Genomic DNA, 18,603 nt, shown 5'->3' with positions numbered 1-18,603 from the left:
CTGCCCTGCTCAGGCCCCACCTGGAGTGTTGTGTCCAGTTCTGGGCTCTCTGAGATAAAACAGACAGGGATCTCCTGGAGAGAGTCCAGAGGAGGCTACGGAGATGATTAAGGGCCTGGAGCATCTCCCCTGTGAGGAAAGGCTGAGTGAGCTGGGGCTGTTCAGCCTGGAGAGAAGAAGCCTGAGAGGGGATCTGATCAATGGTTATCAATAGCTGAAGGGTGGGACACAGGGGGACATGGGCAGCCTCTTCTCTGTGTCTGTGGGCAGAGGACAAGGGGCAATGTCCTCAAGTTGGAGCACAGGGAGTTCCCCACCAATCTGGGGAAGAACTTCTTCCTGGTGAGGGTGAGGGAGCCCTGGGACAGGCTGCCCAGGGGGTGTGGAGTCTCCTTCTCTGGAGAGATTCCAGCCCTGTCTGGACACCGACCAGTGTGACCTGTCCTAGGGACCCTGCTTTGTCAGGGGGTTGGACCCCATGGGCTCTGGAGGTCCCTTCCAACCCCTATGATTCTGGGATTCTGGGATTCTAGGAATGACCAGGGACAGGAAAAAGCTTCTGGTGGTTCATCAAGAAGGGCACCCAACACTAGCCTGCCTTGGAGGAACAGACGCTGCTCCAGCCCTTCCTCCTTCCCCCTTACAGAGCTTCTGGGCTGAAGCGCTGCCCAAGTCCTCACAGCTGGTGGGGTTCAGGGCTGTCCCTGTGTAAAAATAAATGTGTGGGACAGCAAGGAATGACAAACACAGACAGAAAACAGCTGGCTGTGGTTTTTGTGTGAGTAATATGTCCCAGCTCCTTCCCTTCCCTCCTTCAGCGGTGAAACCTGCCCGACTCAGCCGCCCTCTGCTCCCAGGCAGCGTGTGAAAGGAAGGGTTTGGGCTTTATTGGTTTTCTAAGGAATGTTCTTCCAGAGTAGGAATGATGATGGGAGAGCTGATAACATCCCTGCGTTATCTCCTCTCCCCTGTTAATGATTTCCTTGGGCTTGGGGCGGAGGTGCAGCAGCCAGGGGAAGCCCAAAGGGCTGCGATGGGGAAGCAGGACCAGCATGCCTGGAGGAACTGTGTTGCCCGTTTGCCACCTTGTGCTGTGAATGTGGCTGGTGGAGAGGACTGGGGTTTGGGATGCTCTGTGGGACCTGGCATGGGGCCTTCTTGGAAGTTAATAAAGGGAAAACAACAACAAAAAGCCATGTAGAGCAGCAGGAATTAGGTATTTACCCCAAAACTGGTGTTTTATCCTTCTGTAAATGGCTAGTGCATCAAATTCCATTAAATCTACATGAATTTGAGTGTGCCTGGTAAAGCTGCATCTTCTTTCTCTGTGGGGCAGCTGCCCCAGTGACCTGTGTATGGGGAGTTAAGTGGAGGGATGCTGCTGCCTGCACCACACGATTGAATTTCTCATGTTCTCACCCCTAAAGCCCTGCAGACATCGAGGGCATCAGGCCTGGTCCATTCCTGGTTGCCCACCTTAACCACCAGAGAGGTCCAAGCTGGGGGGCTGCTCAGCCCCTAAGCAGCATCTTCCCAGACCCTCTGGAGGAGACCTGAAGGGGGGTGGGTTGCAGGGAGGTATTTCATGTGGGTGTCCCCAGCTTGGTGTCAGACCTGCTAGAGATATTCTCCAGCGCTTTCTGAATCGTGTGTTTCTGCTTCAGAGATGGCTTTGGGGCACAGCTTCAGGAAAACCTGTCCAGATCATCTCCTAGCTGGAACAAGACACCCTAAATTAGAGGGTGCCTTGATAAGAAAGCAACATAAAGGCAGCACAGGTAGCCCCTGGGTTTCTCTTCCTAGCTGAGAGGGGCTGTTGGGGGTCCCCAGGGTGCTCCCTCCTGGGTCGTGCCTCTGTGGAGAGCAGCAGCGCTTCTCCACCGCCTTCATCCGGGAGTGCAGTTGCCCATTGACCCACCTGGAGAACTGCCAGGAGCCTGTCACTCAGTGTAATCACTCCTTGCTTTATTAACCTGCCTGCCTCGCTTCTCAAGGGGTGATGGCAAGCAGAGACAGACCAGAGGTGCACATCCAGAGGCTGAGGTGCCTGGTCCTTTCTGCCTCCATCACAGGCTCATTCAGGGCTCCCTGCCCCAAGGGAGGGGAGGAAGAGCCTTGCTACAAACCAGGTGGCTTTTCCACAGCAGGTGACACCCCAAGCTGGACGTAGTGCTCTGCTGGGTCAGTTTGCACAAGGCATAAGCTGTAAAATAAATTTGGGGGTGCATGAGGGTGTTTCTCCCCACGCTGCACCAAACCCAGGTGCAGGGAGGTCTGTGCGGTCCCCGTTGGGGATGTGCTGCATGTGGGGGGGCTCTGAGTCACCCCTGTTACAGATCCACGTGTGGGAAGTGGAGGGGGGGCGATAATTTCAGGAGTTTTCCATGTGATGCTCACAATGAGCACCGTCAGAGATGATGTAATAGCACGGTGCTGCTTCCAGCTTGCCACAGGTACCTCTCTAAAGTGGTACATCATTAAGAGGGGGTGGGGGGGATTTTTGACTTTGATGTTTGGAGGTAGCTGTGCAGCTGAACAGGATTCTTTGCAGATCCAGTAAAAACCAGGCAGGGCTTCATCCTCTCTTAAAAACTTCTGCAGAATATGTCATATTATTTTATTTTTTGACAAAAAAAAAAAAAAGAAAGCTCTCTTTCTTATTTTTACTTTTTTTTAAGCTCTGCTTCTGTAGGGAAGAGGGCATCAGGGAGGAGGGGGGTTGGAGTTGAGTTGGGTCCAGGCTTTTCTCTCCATCCGCACAGCACAGCTGCTTGGGGGTCTCAAGGGACTCACCACCCACCCACGGCTGCTCCAGCTTTTTTGTGTGGGTGAGAAGCTGGGAAAGCTGGGGCAAAGCAGCCATCCTACAAAGGGCCTTCTTAGTTTTTTTTCCCCTTTAGAGATGCATCTGGTGCAAGGAATCAAATCTGAGACGCCCTCTGAGCAACTGTTCCTGGGTTTCAGAGTCAGAGGCATTTCTGAACGTACCCACAGCTGGCTACAGCTAAGAGCAGAGTTAATCCCTGCTTGCCTTAACAAAGGAAAGCGAGGTGTGGAGCTTCTCTTAGTTGCAAACCAAAGCACTAGTTGCTTGCCTGGGTAAGAGCACCCAATGCTTGGTGCAAGCCTGGCCCGCAGCATCGCTCCCCAGCCCCTTGGATGGGCTGTGGGGCCAATCTGGCCCCAAAGTGTTGCAAATGATGCTGTCCTGGTACGTGTTATTCCCTGGAAGTTGAACTGAGCATACTTGAGCTGAACTCAGCAGGTTGCAGATGCAGGGAATCACAAGCTATCCCGTTCATCCCATCCTTCTTTGCAGTCCCTCCTACTGAAGGGCTTTTTAAATAGAAAGGGAAATGAAATTTGGTGCCCTCCATGTGCCAGGCCTCCAGCCTGAGCTTGCAAACAGGCGTTTGATAATCTCATGGTGCTATTTTGGGGGTAGCAGTGGAGTGCTCTGCCGACAGCAGTGAATTCCTGTGGGGTGTGTAACGATGGGGTACTGCAGAGGGGCTTTGCTGTTTCTGGGACACGGGGGCTTTGCTGTCCCTGGACTGTGACCACCAGCCCTCATCTCACAAAGAGCATCCTCAGAGCCAGCGCTGGGTGTTTGGTTGGTCTCCCCAAGGCTTTTCTTTGGAGAAACGTGATGAGAGAAGGAGCAGCTGTGGTGGGAGAAGGGACAAGTGCAGGCATCACCTCCATCTAACCCCCCTGCCCAAAACCAGGTCAGGGCTTAGGCTGGGGCCCAGCCCAAGCGGGGGCGATGGCAGAGGGCTCTACATTCGCTCTCGCTGCAGGGTGGAGGTATAATTAGCTGGAAATGTAGGGCAGAGCCTTTTCCAGAAAGAACTGCGCTATATTTCTGCGGCGCAGGGGCAGAAAGCAGAGCGTTTCGCAGCTCTTGTTTAGCGGCCTGGTGTCTCGCAGCGTTTCGGGGGAGGAGAGGAGCGGGGGGGAGAGAACACAGGCAGCTCCTTCCTCCAGCCGCCATCCAGCGCCGGAGCCGGTTCAGCTGCGGAGCGGCCCCGTTCCGGTAGCGGAGAGTCGGGGCGGGGGCTGGGGCTGGAACTGCGGCTGCCGCAGCACCGGGCCGGGGAGGGGAGGGTCGGGGGGGGGAAAGGAAGGAAGGAGGGGGAGCTTCCCAGCCACCGCGCAGCGTCTGAGGGAGGAGAGCATTCGTTTCTCCCCCGCGGAGGAGCGCGGAGCCCGCTCCCCCTCCCCGCTCTTTGTGCCGCCAGCGCAGCCGGCGGCGGGGGCGGGACCGGGCCCCCCCCTCCCGTGCTCCGCCGGGGCCGCCGCTGCGCAGGCGGAGCAGCGCGGCAGCATCCATCTTACCGGCGGGCGGCTGGCCCGGGCTTTCTCCATCCTCCTCCCCATCTTCCTCCTCCTCCCCATCCTCCTCCACCCCTGCCGGGGCCAGAGACCCCGCGGGGCGGGGCGGAGCGGGGCGGCGCGGCGGCTGCGATCGCTGCCGGCTGGGCGGCAGCCGCGGATGATGCACGGAGATGGTACACCAGGAAAACTGCTCCTACCAGGTAAGGGGCGAGCGCGGCCTGGTCCCCCAACACCGAGCTGCACCCCCCTCCTCCAGCTGCACCCCCTAAAAAGCTGCTTTCCCCGGCCCCGAAGGCTCGGAGGGGGAGGATGTGCGGGCAGCCCGGGTCCGCCCGCTCGCTCGCTCGGGTTTAAACCGTGGGCTGCCGATCCCCGGGGCATCCCGGGGCTTGCGAGGCAGCGGGTTCAAAACAGGCTCGGGAGAGGGGTAGAAGCCGTCTGCCTGCGGCGCTTTTGTGCCCGCCATGTGATGCTCCGGGCGCGGCGGGCAGGGATGCGCTCGCCCGGGGGAGCGGCGGAGGATGGGGCTTGTCAGGCTGCACCCTGCCTCCTCCTCCCTGCCGGGATCAAACTGCGCCGTGTAAGCGAGCGAGCTGCGGTTTTGCACTTCTTGGAGTTGCCCGTAGGAGACCGAGGTGAATTTTAGAATATAAAGGCCTGTTTCGCGATGCTTTTCGTGTCGATGTGAACGTTGACCTGCCAAGATGGTTATTTTCAGATGTTGTCTCATCGTGGCTTGTGCTGTTCTGCTAAATAAGCCCTGCAAGGACTGGTGATGGGTTTGAGGATGAGCATTTCCCTCCCTCAGCATCCATCACAGCCGCCCCCATCCCTGGGGCCTGGCAGCAGTGCTGGGGGAGGCAGCACCAAAACCAGGATTACCATAGCTGGGTGAGTGAGAGCTTGGGGTGAGCTGTTGTTATGGCTTCATTTGCCTCTAGGAGACTGGTGGGTGCTGGTTGGGTGCACCTGCCTGAGACAGGGCATGTCTAGGGCTCTGCAGTACCACAAACATCCATCCATCTGCAACGGTGATGCTGGGAAACGCGTTTGCCTACGTGCAGTGGGAGCGTGTTTCACAAAATAACCCAACAGGCATTCCTAGCAGCAGAGCTGGAGCCTCCAGAGACAGGCCTTTTTGCCCAGGACAGCAGCTCATCCTTGGTTTCCTCCACCACCACGTTTAATTTGAACTTCAGGCTGTGTCCTAAGACAAAATACGTTGTGTTGCAAAACACAGCATGAAGGGAAAAGATGCAGAAGGACATGTATGTACAGAGAGGAGAGTTGAAAAGATGTTTCAATGAATATTTTCAGTCCAGCAAACCCTTCTGGAGATGGATTTCCATTTTTATCTCCTTTGGAAAAAGATAAAAAATTTAAAATTACGGGTTTTTTTTCCAGGCTCTGTGTCAGGGGATCTGATTTAACTGCAGCTCAGAGCCTGTTGCTCTCTAGTGCCTTCATAAATGGTGCCATTGTTTCTGTGCAGCGGATGTTTTCCCAGCGTATTGGTAGGAACGCAAGGGTTAAAGGTTGCGCATTGTTCCCCAGGGTGGAAGCTGGTCCATGGCGGTGGGCGAGCGATGCCGAGCGATGCTGAGCTGTGGCGCAGGCCTGGCCAGCATCCCTGCATGTTAATGCACTGGGCTTGCTGGGATGGCAGCACTGCTGCCTTTTATCTGCTTTAATCTTCTTGCTTGTTTATGAGTTGGTTCCTCTCCTCAGAACCAGTAAACATCGGAGTGAAAGCAGCCAAAAAACGAGCAAAGTGCAGAAAAAACAGCCTGGAGAAATGGGCTTTCAAGTGAAATCTGTTTCAAAAGCCTTCCTACAACACTGCAAAGATTAGAAGCAACCCCAGCCCCCTCCCAAACCCATTAACCTAAAGGCCAAGTTTTAATCCCTCTGTGGCCAGAGGTCCTGGGGTTTTGGGTCAGGCTGGAAGCCAGAACGTAGGATTTTGGTGGGTGCCCAGAGTGCCCTGGGAGGGAACAGGGTGCCAGCATGTAATGCTGCTCTCCTTCTTCCTTGTACCCTTCTTTTGAAGCTACTAAATAAGCTCAAAACAAAGCAAAGAGAGGATCAAAATGATCTGGTGGGGACTTGCAAATGTGTTCGTTTTGGAGAAATTCATCAGGAAAGCTCTGACATGGCCAAATCATGGTCGGGGTGTAAGCTCAACGGCAGGGAGGGTGCTGGGACCTGGGTGCTCTGCAGGTGGTACTGAGCAAGAGAATGTGACTGTTGTTACACCCGGCCTTGCCTTGAAAGCCTCGTTTCACACCCAAAATGATGTGGCTAGATCGGGTTCATCACTTTGGGTTTAGGCCAGGTCCTCCGTGGTCAGGAGGTCCCAGCATCTGACATCTTTCCCATGGCTGCATCCTGAAGTCACACCAGCTGTTGCCACCCTTCGTGCCCTCTGTTTCTCCTCGTAGTTATTTAATCTTTTCCCCTGTTTTTCACTGCTCAGTGTTCCTTCATTCCTGGTTAGGGCTCTGTCTTTCTCCTCCGAGTTCGACAGGAGATGTGTCAGCTCGCGCCCGTCGGGTGGTGGTTTGTGAAGCCCTGAGCTCGTGCAGAATCAAAAGCCAGCGTGCAAATCCAGGCCTTAACATGGAAATAAAGGGTTTATCCCCATGCCTGTGTTAGCAGCACTTTACTGGCCTGCAGTTCAGTTTGCTCTGTAGCTGTGGTTGCCCAGCGATGCCCCACGGGTCCACCTTTGCTAAATAGGACTCGTGGGGCTTGTTGCCATCTTCATGTTTCTCTGCTGCTGCTGTACAAGTGGGTGCTAAGTCTAGATTTCCATCATTGGGTTGATTTTTAATGCGCAGAATCCACCCCCCCTCCCCAGCACCCCCTGCCTTAGGCAGGAGTCTCCAAACAGGCAGTTGCCCGTGGGAACCAGTTTTGGCTCCGAGCGTTGGCATCAGTCACGGTCTGAGCTATCTGCTGGTGGGAGGGTCGCTGTGGAGATGTTACCAGGCTCTACACAGGCAGGGAAAATTTAAAAGAAAAGGGGGGAAAAATAATCTGAGGTGAAAACTGAGCTTTTTGTTTGCTTAGAAATAATTTCCTAGGTGGGTTGGGGCTTATGGCACACCCGTCTCAGCCCCCTGTGTTCTCCTGGGACATGGTCTGGGTCAGGACTTGACTCTGCTGCTCTGGTGATGCCAGGTTTGTGTATGTTTCTTGAAGGTCTGTTAGAAAGACCCCTGTAAGTGGGGCGGTGCTGGTCCCACCCTGGGTTGGGGAGATGCTGTTCTTCTGTGGGTCTAGCTGGTGATGGACCATGCAAGGCTGGCCAGCACCCACCACTCTCTGGGTCTTGGCCAAGCACCGAACCATAAAAGTTGGGCCATAAAAGTCAGAAGCTTAAAATATTAAATGCTCATTAAAAAAACCCAAATATATAATTTATTTGTGCCTTTTCTTTGCTATCTTCAGGGTTTGTAGGCTTTTGAGAGATGTAGAAGTACTGGGCTGTCATCACCATTTTCATTCAAGTGAACATGAGCTCTCCTGGCAGAATATAACCCTGAGGGATCAGGGCCTTGGAGAAGACCTCAAATGCCCCCAAAACCCACCACAGAGCGCTGGCAGCACTGGAGAACTGCTGGCTTGGCCTCTCCAGATGCTACATCGTGGTACAGCAGAGGAACCTCGTTTGGTGTGGCCAAGCAATCCAACCCTGCATCACAGCAGAGTAAAATAAATCCTGGGTTAGAGAGCTGAGGCTGAAGGCTGCCTTGTTTAGACTGAGATCTGAAAATCCAAAAAGCTCTGTGCAGCAGGTGGAAAGCCCTGGTGGTGCTAAAGCTTAGGGAAGCATCTTCAGAGGGAGGACATGGTCCACCTCCTCCCTAAATGTGCAGGAGATGGCTGTAAGTGCCTTCTACTGGCTGTTCCGCAGAGGAGGGATGTTGTGAGGGGACCCTCCAAGGGGATTTATTCTGACCTTTACTATAAACTAATTGCTTTGTGGAGTGGTGGTGGCAGCTTGAGGTTCCTACAAGTCTGGAAGTCGCTCCCAGACCCGTGGCCGTGAATGCTGGATGAGCAGGGAGGGTGCTCAGAGAGGTCTCCTTGAACGTTACTGGGAATTTAGGGGGTTTATCTACAAATGCTGTAACCAGTGGTGTTTGGGAGCTGGTCCCCAGCAGAAATGGGCTGGTGATTTCCTCCCCATGATGTCATGTGCCCCAAAAGCATTGAGGGGGAGTTTCACCGCCTCAGGCGAGCCTTATGCACGCACGGTGAAGTTAAATTTAGCTGCTCTCCTGTCCACAAGCACTCAGCACGTCTTTAAAGCACATAAAACTTGATGTGTCCTACTTCCTTGCCTCGCTTAAGGACTTGAGTGCTCCCATCTCCCACCGGTGCCTTCCCCGGGGCGCTGGGTCTGTGGCCACACGTGCTCCTGCTGCAGGGACACCCTGGCTGACCTGCTCCAGATTTGCCCCTTCTGAGCCTTTTCATGCTATAAAAAGAAAGAAGCAGGTTGAGCTGGCTGTGGGCTCTCCCTCTCCTCCATGCTGGCGTCGCTGTGGGCTGCTGGAGGAGCCACAGCAGCAGCCACTTCCCTCCTTCCCTCCCAACGTGATCTGATGTGCAAGGAGTCCTCAGCTACTGATGCTGAGCTGGAGTGCACCTGACTGCATAGCCCCCATCGCTGGGGGTTTTTGGGGGTTGTTTAAACCCTCCATACACAATAGATGAGGGGAGGGATGTTTTAAACTGAGACCTATTGCGAGAGGGACAGCTGTGGGTGTTTGCTGGGCAGCCTGGTGCTGCCCATCTGCCTGCAGTAGCCTTTTGGGTTGGGTAGGAGGGGGCTGAATACCAAAGAGTTTGGTCCCTGTGCTGAGACAGCTGCAAAAATAATTTGTCTGGGTGTTTGTGATACCCAGAGTTCACACCAGCTGTTTCTCTGCTAGTGGGGGGGATGCCCTTCCCAGGAGGCCAGGGTTGGCTCTGGTGCTGGCCACCCAGGAGCGCACCCAAATATGCCTCCAGCTGTGCCCACAGGGGTGCAGGGGCTCCTTACCCAGGTTTGTCTCCTGTTGCCTTGAACGAGGCGGCTGCTGGAAGCGGTGATCCCACCAGGAAGCAAGCCCAGCTCTGCAGGACCCCTCAGGAAACGGTGATCCCACCAGGGAGCGAGCCCAGCTCTGCAGGACCCCTCAGCTCCTGGGGTGCCCCTCTGCGAGGCTGATCCTGGGACAGCCCAGCGCAGGGGGCAGGGCAGAGCTCAGCTGCTCTGAAAACCAGATTGGGGAATTAAAACATTGTAAAAACATCCAAAATATGGGTAAGAAGCACTAAATATATTTTCGGTAGGCTGGGTCGCTTGATGCCTGTTTGCAGTAGAGTGGCTTGTTCACACAGCATCCTCCTCCCCGCGTGTTGGGTACCACAGACACATCTAGGACCAGGCTGGGGCTCGCTTGCTGTCTCAGGCACCTGGGGAGGAGGTGTTGGGACACCCACCCCACTCCAATGGACGAGGGCAGGGTGACGTCCCGAATCAGAGAGGAAATGCATAACAGATCACAGGCTCAGCCACCCCTCTTCCCCAGTCCTAGCCCAGTGCTGGCCACCACATCCTTCCCCTGGGGCTGTGGGATTCTTTTTTTATTATTATTCATTTTTTTTCCGGATTTATTGTCAGGATCCATCCCCACGCTCAGGAGAGGAAGTTAAATTTACCAATGGCAGGAAAGGACACAATGAGTCAGCGGTGGAGGGGAACTAACAATAATTAAATATCCAGAGAACAACTTTTGTTTCACTTGGGAATTGTAGTTACAAAGCAGTGCCCTGGGACAAGAGTGGAATTAAACAACCCTGATCCTTATTACTGGGTTTTTCCCCCCAAAACCTGGGGGCACTGTGACGCCACGATGCATTGTATTTCCTTAGAGCTGGTAACCTAACCAGGATATATATTTTTGGTGAAATGATGTCAGCATGACTTGGATATATGATTTAAACACACAGACTTTGTTAAAGTCACCCTCCTTGCGTGCAGCGGAGCTGTGTCACAGAAGGAATTGGTATGCTGGTCTCCCAGGTTTTGGGGATCACTGAGAAACTGGGGTGTAAATTCCACCTTTCTGGGGTTTACATCTGGAAACACCTGCCCTGCATGCGATCGATCTCTGCCTCTACCTCCCCAGCCACAGCTTTGATGTGGGACAAGCCTTGGGCACTGTGATGGGTGCAATGATACGGGGGTGCAGCGGGGAGACCTCAGCAAGGACTGAGCAGGATTTGTGTGAGGTTGGTGGGCAGTGGCCGTGTTGGGATTCTCTGGAAACAGGCAGCGGTGCAGGTTTGGGAGGGGGCTGCAGGGACCCCCAAGAGCCAGGGCTGGGGTGCTTGGGTGTATCAGGTGGTGTGGAGGTCACTGGGGTCTGCAAGCCCCCAAGACAGGAGTCAGGTTAAGGCTGGATGCCTTATTTTGAGCTCTTTTGGTTAATTCCTAGAGACTTTTTTTTGCACCTGAAGAAGATGGTTTAGCCAAGGGGTACATCTCCAGGGTCCTTTGTGGTGTTTTTGGGGCACGGGGGGGAAAATCCCCTTCATCCATTGCAGTGCCTGCCCATCCCAAGCGGCATGTGAGGGCTGAGCACCGCTCCCAGCCTTGGGCAGCTCCTCTGGATTTCGTTAGGATAACTTCCCTGGCAAAAACCCCGGGAGAAAGCCCCTTCCTTTTGCCCTACGTGGCTGGGCTTGGATTTTGACATCAGACACCGGGTTTTTTCCTGCCCTTGTGTAGCCGGCGAGGGCTTGGGGCTATTTTTATCCAGCGCTGGCAGTGGCTGGAAGAGGACGCGGCTTCCCTGGCCTGCGCAGCCCTCGCCTCCCTCTGATCAGCTGGCCGGGGCTCCGGGCGCTGCCGTTGACTTTATTAGGGAATAGCAAGGTGCTCCGGAGCGGCTGGGAAGTGAGGGAGGCCGGGGAAGCATCCCAACCCCGGGGACGGTGGGCTGCCACAGGTCTTGGCTCCGGGAGCGAGCGCTTGATCCCATGGTGCGGATTGAAGAGCGGAGGAAGGATTGAGATGCCCCGTTGGGAGCGTTTCATCGGCCACGTGAGGACCCGGGAGAGAAGGAGATGAGTCAGGAGGGTGATGGCATGGGTGACGTCATCAGGAAAGCAGCCGTGCCGGCCGGGGAGGGGAGTTATAAAAAGGTAAGGGACAAAAAGCAGCCCTTTGTCTGCCAACAATCGCCCTCTTGACAGGAGGGGACCCAGTGAAACACTGCCCAACACCCTCCCAGGGCGCTGGGTTTCGGGTGCCAGGGCAGGGGAGCGATGGGCAGTGTTTAATGCACTGGCCTGGGCCAGCAAACCTTCCTCCCCCCTGTGCTCTGTATCGCTTTGTGATAAAGAAAACTTTAGAGAGACGTTCCCAAGTGTGGCTCGTGCCTTGGGGTCCCTGGGTGTTGAGGAGCAGTTTGGGGTGCGTGGGTTTGACTTGAGTTGGTGGGTGCTGGCAAGTCTGTTGGGAAGGAAAAGGAGGTAAATCCAAGTGCTCTGTGGTTACAATCCCTGTTTGTGAGTCTAATACCACTGGTGGTGCCGCACGGAGACGAAATAAGGCGCTGCCTCTGGATCTGGAACTTTAAATATAGGGATTGTCTGTGGCTGGTAATGACAGACCTGGGCAAAAATAGCCTCCGAGACCCAGCTGTGTCCCAGCGCTCCCAGCCGGAGCTGAGCACAGGCTCTGCACCCTGTTTGGTGCTGCAGGATGGCCCTGGCATCCAGCCTTGATGTGTTTTAACCCCTCCACCAACGTGTTGCTGGCACTCATTAATCTCTAATTCTCTGGGTGATGAGACTCTTCCCCCAGCCTGGTATTCGGTCCGGGTTTGGTACCCATCGATGCAGCTTCAGAAGTGCCAGCTGTGAGGAGGAGCCGGCTGCTCTTCTCAAGGTGGGGTGGGGGGGTCTCAGGGCACAGCAAGGAGACCAGGAAATCACTGCTACATCTGAGTGCCAAATGATTCCTCCTTGTGCGATTTTGGGTGATGTCAGCAATGAGGAAAGGCTGCCAGTACAGGTGCCTGCATTGGGAGTGGTACGCTGAGGGATGTGGTGAGTGAAGCAGCCCAGCTGCTCCTTCCCAGTTGCCATGCAAATACGATACAGACATGATATGGATTCTGATCAGTTTCCTAAAAAACTGCAGAGATCCCAGTGCAGATTCCTAAAAAACTGCAGTGCTGCCAGTGGCATCAGCTCTCTATCCCACATCAGGTCAGTGGGGGATTGCCTCTGGCATCAGCGGCACCTCCATGTGCCCCCAGGGATGGGGTTCTTTGGGAGGAAGGCACACATTGCATAAACCTGGGCTTTCTAGCAAAATATGGGGTGGGATTTTTGGTGTCAGAATGCCATGGCATGTTGGGACCAGGTGATTAAGAGCACAAATGGTTGTGGATACCCCACAGACACCAGCAAAGTAGTTGTGACGGAGAGCTCTAATAGCTACAGGGGATGATGGAGTGGGGAAACAGGGTCTGCGTCTGCCTAGCCCAGAGTCCAGAGCTCTCCCAGCAATTCCCCTTGGCTCAAAGGGTCGTGTGAAGTGTTCCACATGCAGGCAGTCTGGGCCACGATCCCGACGTTGCAGTTTTATTCATGTACTTAAACAAAGGCAACTACCGGCCTTCCCGATCGGAAGGCCAGCGGCAGCAAGGAAAACATCCGCCCGGAGCTGGTTTGCCTTCAAAACAAGCAGCCTTTCGCTTAAAACAACCGCCTGAACCAGGCTTCAGCTCCTCACCGGGCCCCTCTTTCAGGAGGATACAGGCTTTTGGATCCAGGGGCAGAGTAACATGTTTAAATACCACAGGTTTATGGTTTTCTGGCTAGTAGCTTTGTGTCTCGAGTATTCGGTCCGTTTCTCTTTACACAACGAGTAAGTATATTCGGTAGCCAAAAAAACCCAAACCCCTATCAAGACCTATCAGAATAACTTAGCATATTCCTTCTTGATGTGAGACTTTCAGTACCCAGCTCAGGATGTCTTAATGCAGCCGTAGGGTGATTTATCTCAAGCCTGAAGCTCGGTTCCCTTAGGTATCCTCTATTTCTGAGTAACCACTCCCTGTGTTGCAATGGCAGATGGGACTCCTGGTTTCTTTATGGCCTTTAGCCTGTGTCTGGATCATAAAATGGGATTTTTCTGAGCTCAGGCCTGGGAACAGTGTTATTTAGCATCCTCAGAAATGGTGGATAAAACAAGTTGCACATGGACTCAAACGTATGGATGTCAAACTGGGAGCAGTCACCATCTCAGTGGGAAATGGAGCAAAATTAAAAAGGATCTGGAGAGACAGCACCAGGGGTCAATACTTGAAAGCATGTGTGTTTACGTGGGGTTGAGCGCAAGGAAGGGTAGTTTTCAGCACACACAGAGCAGGTGGCTATGGTGCTGGGGGAGCAGAGCTGGTGTGGAGGGTGGGATGCGCTTTCCCAGCTGAGCAGAAGGGGGTGATGTGCTTCGGGCTCCTGGTTTCTGTAGGAACACTAGGGAGAATCAGAAGTAGCCAGGGGGGATGTGAAGAGGGGATCATCTTAGTTGGAAAAAGCGTGAGGGTGGGTATCTGTAACTCCATGAAATATTGATCCCCTGAGGGATGCAGCCAGCTGTCGCACCTGCACGCAGCAGGAGATGGGCAGCACGAGGAGCCTGTTTGGGACCAGCCCTGTGTCTGCTTCCAGCATGTTAAAAAACCTCTATATACTTATTTTTCTTGCTGTGCTGCCTTCATCAGCAGGGCTGGCTGTGTTTTACTCCCAGATCTATCTGCCTCTGTGTGATAGAGGCATCAATTATTCAAACCTGGAAAAGAACCCAAGTGGAAAAACATCACTGGGTGGTCTGGGTAGAGCTTCGGAAACTGGGAGCTGAACCCAAAAACTCGGTACCACTTGATGCTGTGTTTGGGGTTGGTTTGGTTTGGGGTTTTTTAAATATTTAAAATAAAAGGGGTTAGGTTCCAAACTGCCCATGTTTCGATACCAGGCTGATACTAGCTAAGGTACAGGGTACAGTTCTATCAGTTACCGTGGTGGAAGCAGCCCGTGCTGGTTTCCTGTGTGTGTATTCTCCATCATGTGTTAGGTGTCATTTTTTAAGTGAAATGTTTGAGGGCTTTAAAATGTTCCTTCTGTCAATAACTTGATATCTTGTACGAATTTGTTGTCAGCGTTGGCACATTGGTGACAGGCAGCAGGGTGGTACTGGAATTTTGAACCTAGGTCTGGGATTTTCATTCCCAGGGGGGTGTGGAGTCTCCTTCTCTGGAGATATTCCAGCCCCAACTGGACGCCGACCTGTGTGACCTGTCCTAGGGACCCTGCTTTGGCAGGGGGTTGGACCTGATGAGCTCCAGAGGCCCCTTCCAACCCCTACAGCTCTGTGATTCTGTGATTACGCGGTTGCCTCCATCGTCATTGATGGGTGGTGAAGCTCAAATCACTCTGTAGATTGCCCTTATTTGGAAAAGAAAACAGGTATATAAAAATACCTTTTAAAAACTGTGGATAATTTGAGGGCAAGGGGGCAAAAGTACGTCTCTTGAGTATGTTGGTGGCAGGATTATATGGTTTTGGAGGCCGCTGAGGGGGGTGGAAGATGCTAACGGTGCAAGTGTGGCCTCCAGGACTGTGTACAGATATGAGTATGGCTATATGTGTTGGGTATGTATCAGAAGTGGCTGTTTGTAGTCATGTTTCTGTCAGTACATGGAGAGAGATGCATGTGGGCTTCCCTCTTGGGATGGGCTGTGTGGTTCACCCAAGCGTGGGAGATGGCTCAGGGGATGTTGGGCAACATGAGCATGACGATGGCACCGGTGGGGTGATGCTGCTTCCTGCATGTTGACATGACCAACAGCTTCATCCTTTCCTGTCTCACTTCCCTTCCAGGCCCAGAAGAATGAGCGGGAGTCCATCAGGCAGAAGTTGGCTCTGGGCAGTTTCTTTGACGATGGCCCGGGACTCTACACCAGCTGCAGCAAGAGCGGCAAGCCAAGCCTCTCCTCCCGGTAAGGCAGCCCAAAACTTCTCTGGGGGCTGAAGGGTGCGAGGTGCCTCCAGTGGGATGTCCTGAGACCCCCTCCTTTCTGAAGACCCCCACTGTGTTCTTGAGTTTTCCTTGGTTCAGGGCAGCACCGTATGCTGCAGACACAGTCGGTGTGCGTTGGGTGCTGCAGTACCAGGGTAAAGCCGTAGGGAATGGATGTTTAGGAGCTCAGAGGACAAACAAGGGAGCTGAATTTCCCCAAGTTCCATTTCTTTCAGTTTTTTCCTTTTGGATCTCTGTCCTGACCTGAGCTTTTCCTTTGGATTGGGCAGACTGAGGATGGTGGTGAAAGGATGCCGAACGCGCAGCTGGAGTTACCATCATGAAAACAGTCAGTTCATTGTGTTTTCCAAGGAGCTCTTTACACCAAGTTGTAAAATACAGAGAATTTTGATGTCTGAGTGCCTGATTTAATGCCAGAAATGTTGTGCCCAAAACAGGGCAGGGCTCAAGTATTGTCCCACCAGTCCTGGCTCACTGGACACGGCTCCATCCCTGTGGCTGGGGTGTTGCATGGCCACAGGTACCTCATTCAATCTATTTTTAAAATCTCTGCATCAAATATGCCCCAGAAGGGCTTCTTTAGAGTCGCAGGTGCTGGGAGTAGCCCCACAGGGGCTTGGGAAGCATCAGGTCCCTCCCACATTGGGAGCGAGGATCTACCTGTTGCCATGGTGTGGGAGAAGGGGAAAGAAATGCCTGAGAGAGGCAGAAAACCAAGAGGAACACTTTTATTACACCAGAGAGGTACAATTGTGGAATTAAATTGAACTGCAAGTCATTTGAAAGGGAAAACAGTTTCACTGTGTGTTGTTACAGCTAAACCAGGAGCTGCTATCTTGTAATTATAACGTGGGTCTAATTAACGCTATGCAGCAGGGCCTGGCAGCTGTGCCACCAGAAATTACCAGCTGTACCTGAATGCTTCAGTGTTCTGTTAATGTTTGTAGCCCGGGCAAAGCATTAGGGTTGCTGTTAGAGGGTGGGTAGGAACCCTTCATTGCAGGACCCTTGCTCTCAGTTTTGTGCTTAGGGACAAGAGAAAGCTGTGCTTGCTGGTGGGATCCAAGGGGCATCAGTTGCTGGGTTTTGGGAGGTGGGTTCATGCTCTCACAGGGCACAGTGAGTGGCAGACCCACTTTTGCAGTTCCTCTGCTATTCCTGTGTGATGCAGCTTTAAGCCAAGCTGAGGATGCATCCCCTGGCCTGGGTACTCAGGTGTGTCCAGCGTGGCTTGACAGCTTCTGCAGAATTATGGAATGAAAGCATGGAACAGTCTGGGTTGGAAGGGACCTTTAGTGGTCAACAGAGCAGGTTTTGTCAGAGGCAAAAAAAGGGCCTGGACTCACGGGGGTGAGTTGTCCTGCGGTGTGAGGGCTTGGCTGGTGGCTCTGTGATGTTGGCAACACCAGGAGCTTTTGTCCAAAAAACTCATGCCCTTGTTCACTCTTGGATACTGATCTGAGCAGAGGGAGCCATGGGGATCCACCTGGGGCTCAGTGTGCCACGTTCTGCTGGCATCAACCAGCACCAGCAAAACGTGCGTTACCTGCCCGATGCCGTGCTCTGCGGTGGCTTTGGGGGATAACTGTTCTCTGAGACAAAGCTGGGATGCTCAGCTGTAAAAGTGCTTTTCCCTCTCTCAGCTTGTGCTGGGATCCCTCTGCCCTGAGCTGCCATATCCGGAGAGGATTATTCCCAAGGAAGTGAAGTTGGGAGTTCTTGACCTGTGCAGATGGGGTGATAGTGTGGAGGGTCCAGAAAAGGCAATGACTTGTGGTACAGCAGTGCTCCTCAGCCATAAGCAGGCTTGTTACCCTTCTGAATAAACAGTTGGAATCACTAACATGCTATTTTATGTAATATAATAATTAATACCTAATATATAACCCGTGGTGACAGCAGCCCTGTGGCATCTCGGCAGTTCTGGAGCTCATCAGTAGATGGTGGTAGAAGCGCTGTTATCGCCCAGCCCCACGTCAAACTGCTGCTCAGAAATGGCAGCCTTGGGCAGCGGGTACCTTGCCTGTGCCCTGCCGCTGTGGGGGCTCAGCTTTTGGCTGGAGGATCACCATCTCTCTCCCCTCCCCCCCCCCCAGATTACAAAGTGGGATGAACCTGCAGATTTGCTTCGTCAACGACAGCGGCAGCGACAAGGACAGCGATGCCGATGACAGCAAGACAGAAACCAGCCTGGACACGCCGTTGTCGCCCATGGTAGGTCTGAGGACCCATCGGAAGCCAAATGGCACAAAGAAAGCTGGAAAGAGCTGATCCTATTGAAAGAGCAACCCCCTTTCCCCCAGAACAGCATCTTCAGGGATCAAAAGAGACAGACATGTGAGAAGCAGAGGGGCCTCTGGCTGGCACGGAGCTGGGCTGGAACAGGCGCCTTCACGCGAAGCTCTTCCTTCCTCCTTCCTTCCTCCCTTTCTTTTTGGCCCCGATAATTATAAGGGCAGGAGTGGATATGATGCGGTATCAGCCTCCACCAGCTTTCCTCTCCTCTCTTTTCCTTTGTTAATGTGACACTGCAGCCCCAGATATTTTCCTCCAGCTTGCCCAGCCTGTCCCTTCACCCCCTATTGATGTGGCTGGCTCCTCTTCCCATCTAAAGTGCTTGAGTGGCTGTGAATGGTCAAGGGGGGGTTGTGTGGGCAGTGCCCTGATCTTTAAATATAATGTTGTGGGTTAAATAAGATAAAAATATCCATGCTTTTCACCATTTCTGTAGATATGATGCCACAATAAGTGCATTAACCCAACAGCAAAGCTCCATGCTGGGGTGCCAGGGCTGTAATAGCTGCATGTCTGCTTCCCTAGAGCAAGCAGAGCTCATCCTACTCCGACAGAGACACGACAGAGGAAGAGTCAGAGTCCCTTGACGACATGGATTTCCTCACCAGGCAAAAGAAACTCCAAGCTGAAGCCAAAATGGCCTTGGCTATGGCAAAGCCCATGGCCAAAATGCAGGTGGAGGTGGAAAAGCAGAACAGGAAGAAGTCGCCGGTAGCAGATCTGGTAAGTGGGGCCGGTGGGATGGTGTGTGGGGGTAACACCAGCCCTTTTGGTGTTCACTTTTGTTCCTTGAGATGTGTATGCTGGCTGGTGGCACTTGTAGACATACGGGGGAGCAGTGGAGATAGGGACTGGTT

At 53.4% G+C, this 18,603-nt stretch overlaps 1 protein-coding gene across 2 annotated transcripts in view; it reads left to right on the top strand.

Annotated features, from left to right (window-relative positions):
* Window positions 1–18,603, top strand: part of LOC311194433 (schwannomin-interacting protein 1) — a 60,766-nt gene that overhangs the window by 38,076 nt on the left and 4,087 nt on the right. Inside the window, exons 1-4 of one of the 2 annotated variants that reach the window (XM_084267533.1) lie at window positions 11,165–11,541; window positions 15,292–15,410; window positions 17,548–17,665; window positions 18,272–18,469. In XM_084267533.1, coding sequence (XP_084123659.1) covers window positions 11,464–11,541; window positions 15,292–15,410; window positions 17,548–17,665; window positions 18,272–18,469 — 513 coding nt within the window. In that variant the 5' untranslated portion in view covers window positions 11,165–11,463. Of the gene's footprint in view, window positions 1–11,164; window positions 11,542–15,291; window positions 15,411–17,547; window positions 17,666–18,271; window positions 18,470–18,603 lie in introns of those variants that run through there. The other variant, XM_084267532.1, reaches the window with a different exon arrangement.

Source organism: Gallinula chloropus (assembly GCF_964237585.1).
Source record: "Gallinula chloropus genome assembly, chromosome: 8".
Classification (NCBI taxonomy): Eukaryota; Metazoa; Chordata; class Aves; order Gruiformes; family Rallidae; genus Gallinula; species Gallinula chloropus.
Note: the sequence above shows the minus strand (reverse complement) of the source record. Positions and strands in the feature narration are given on the sequence as shown.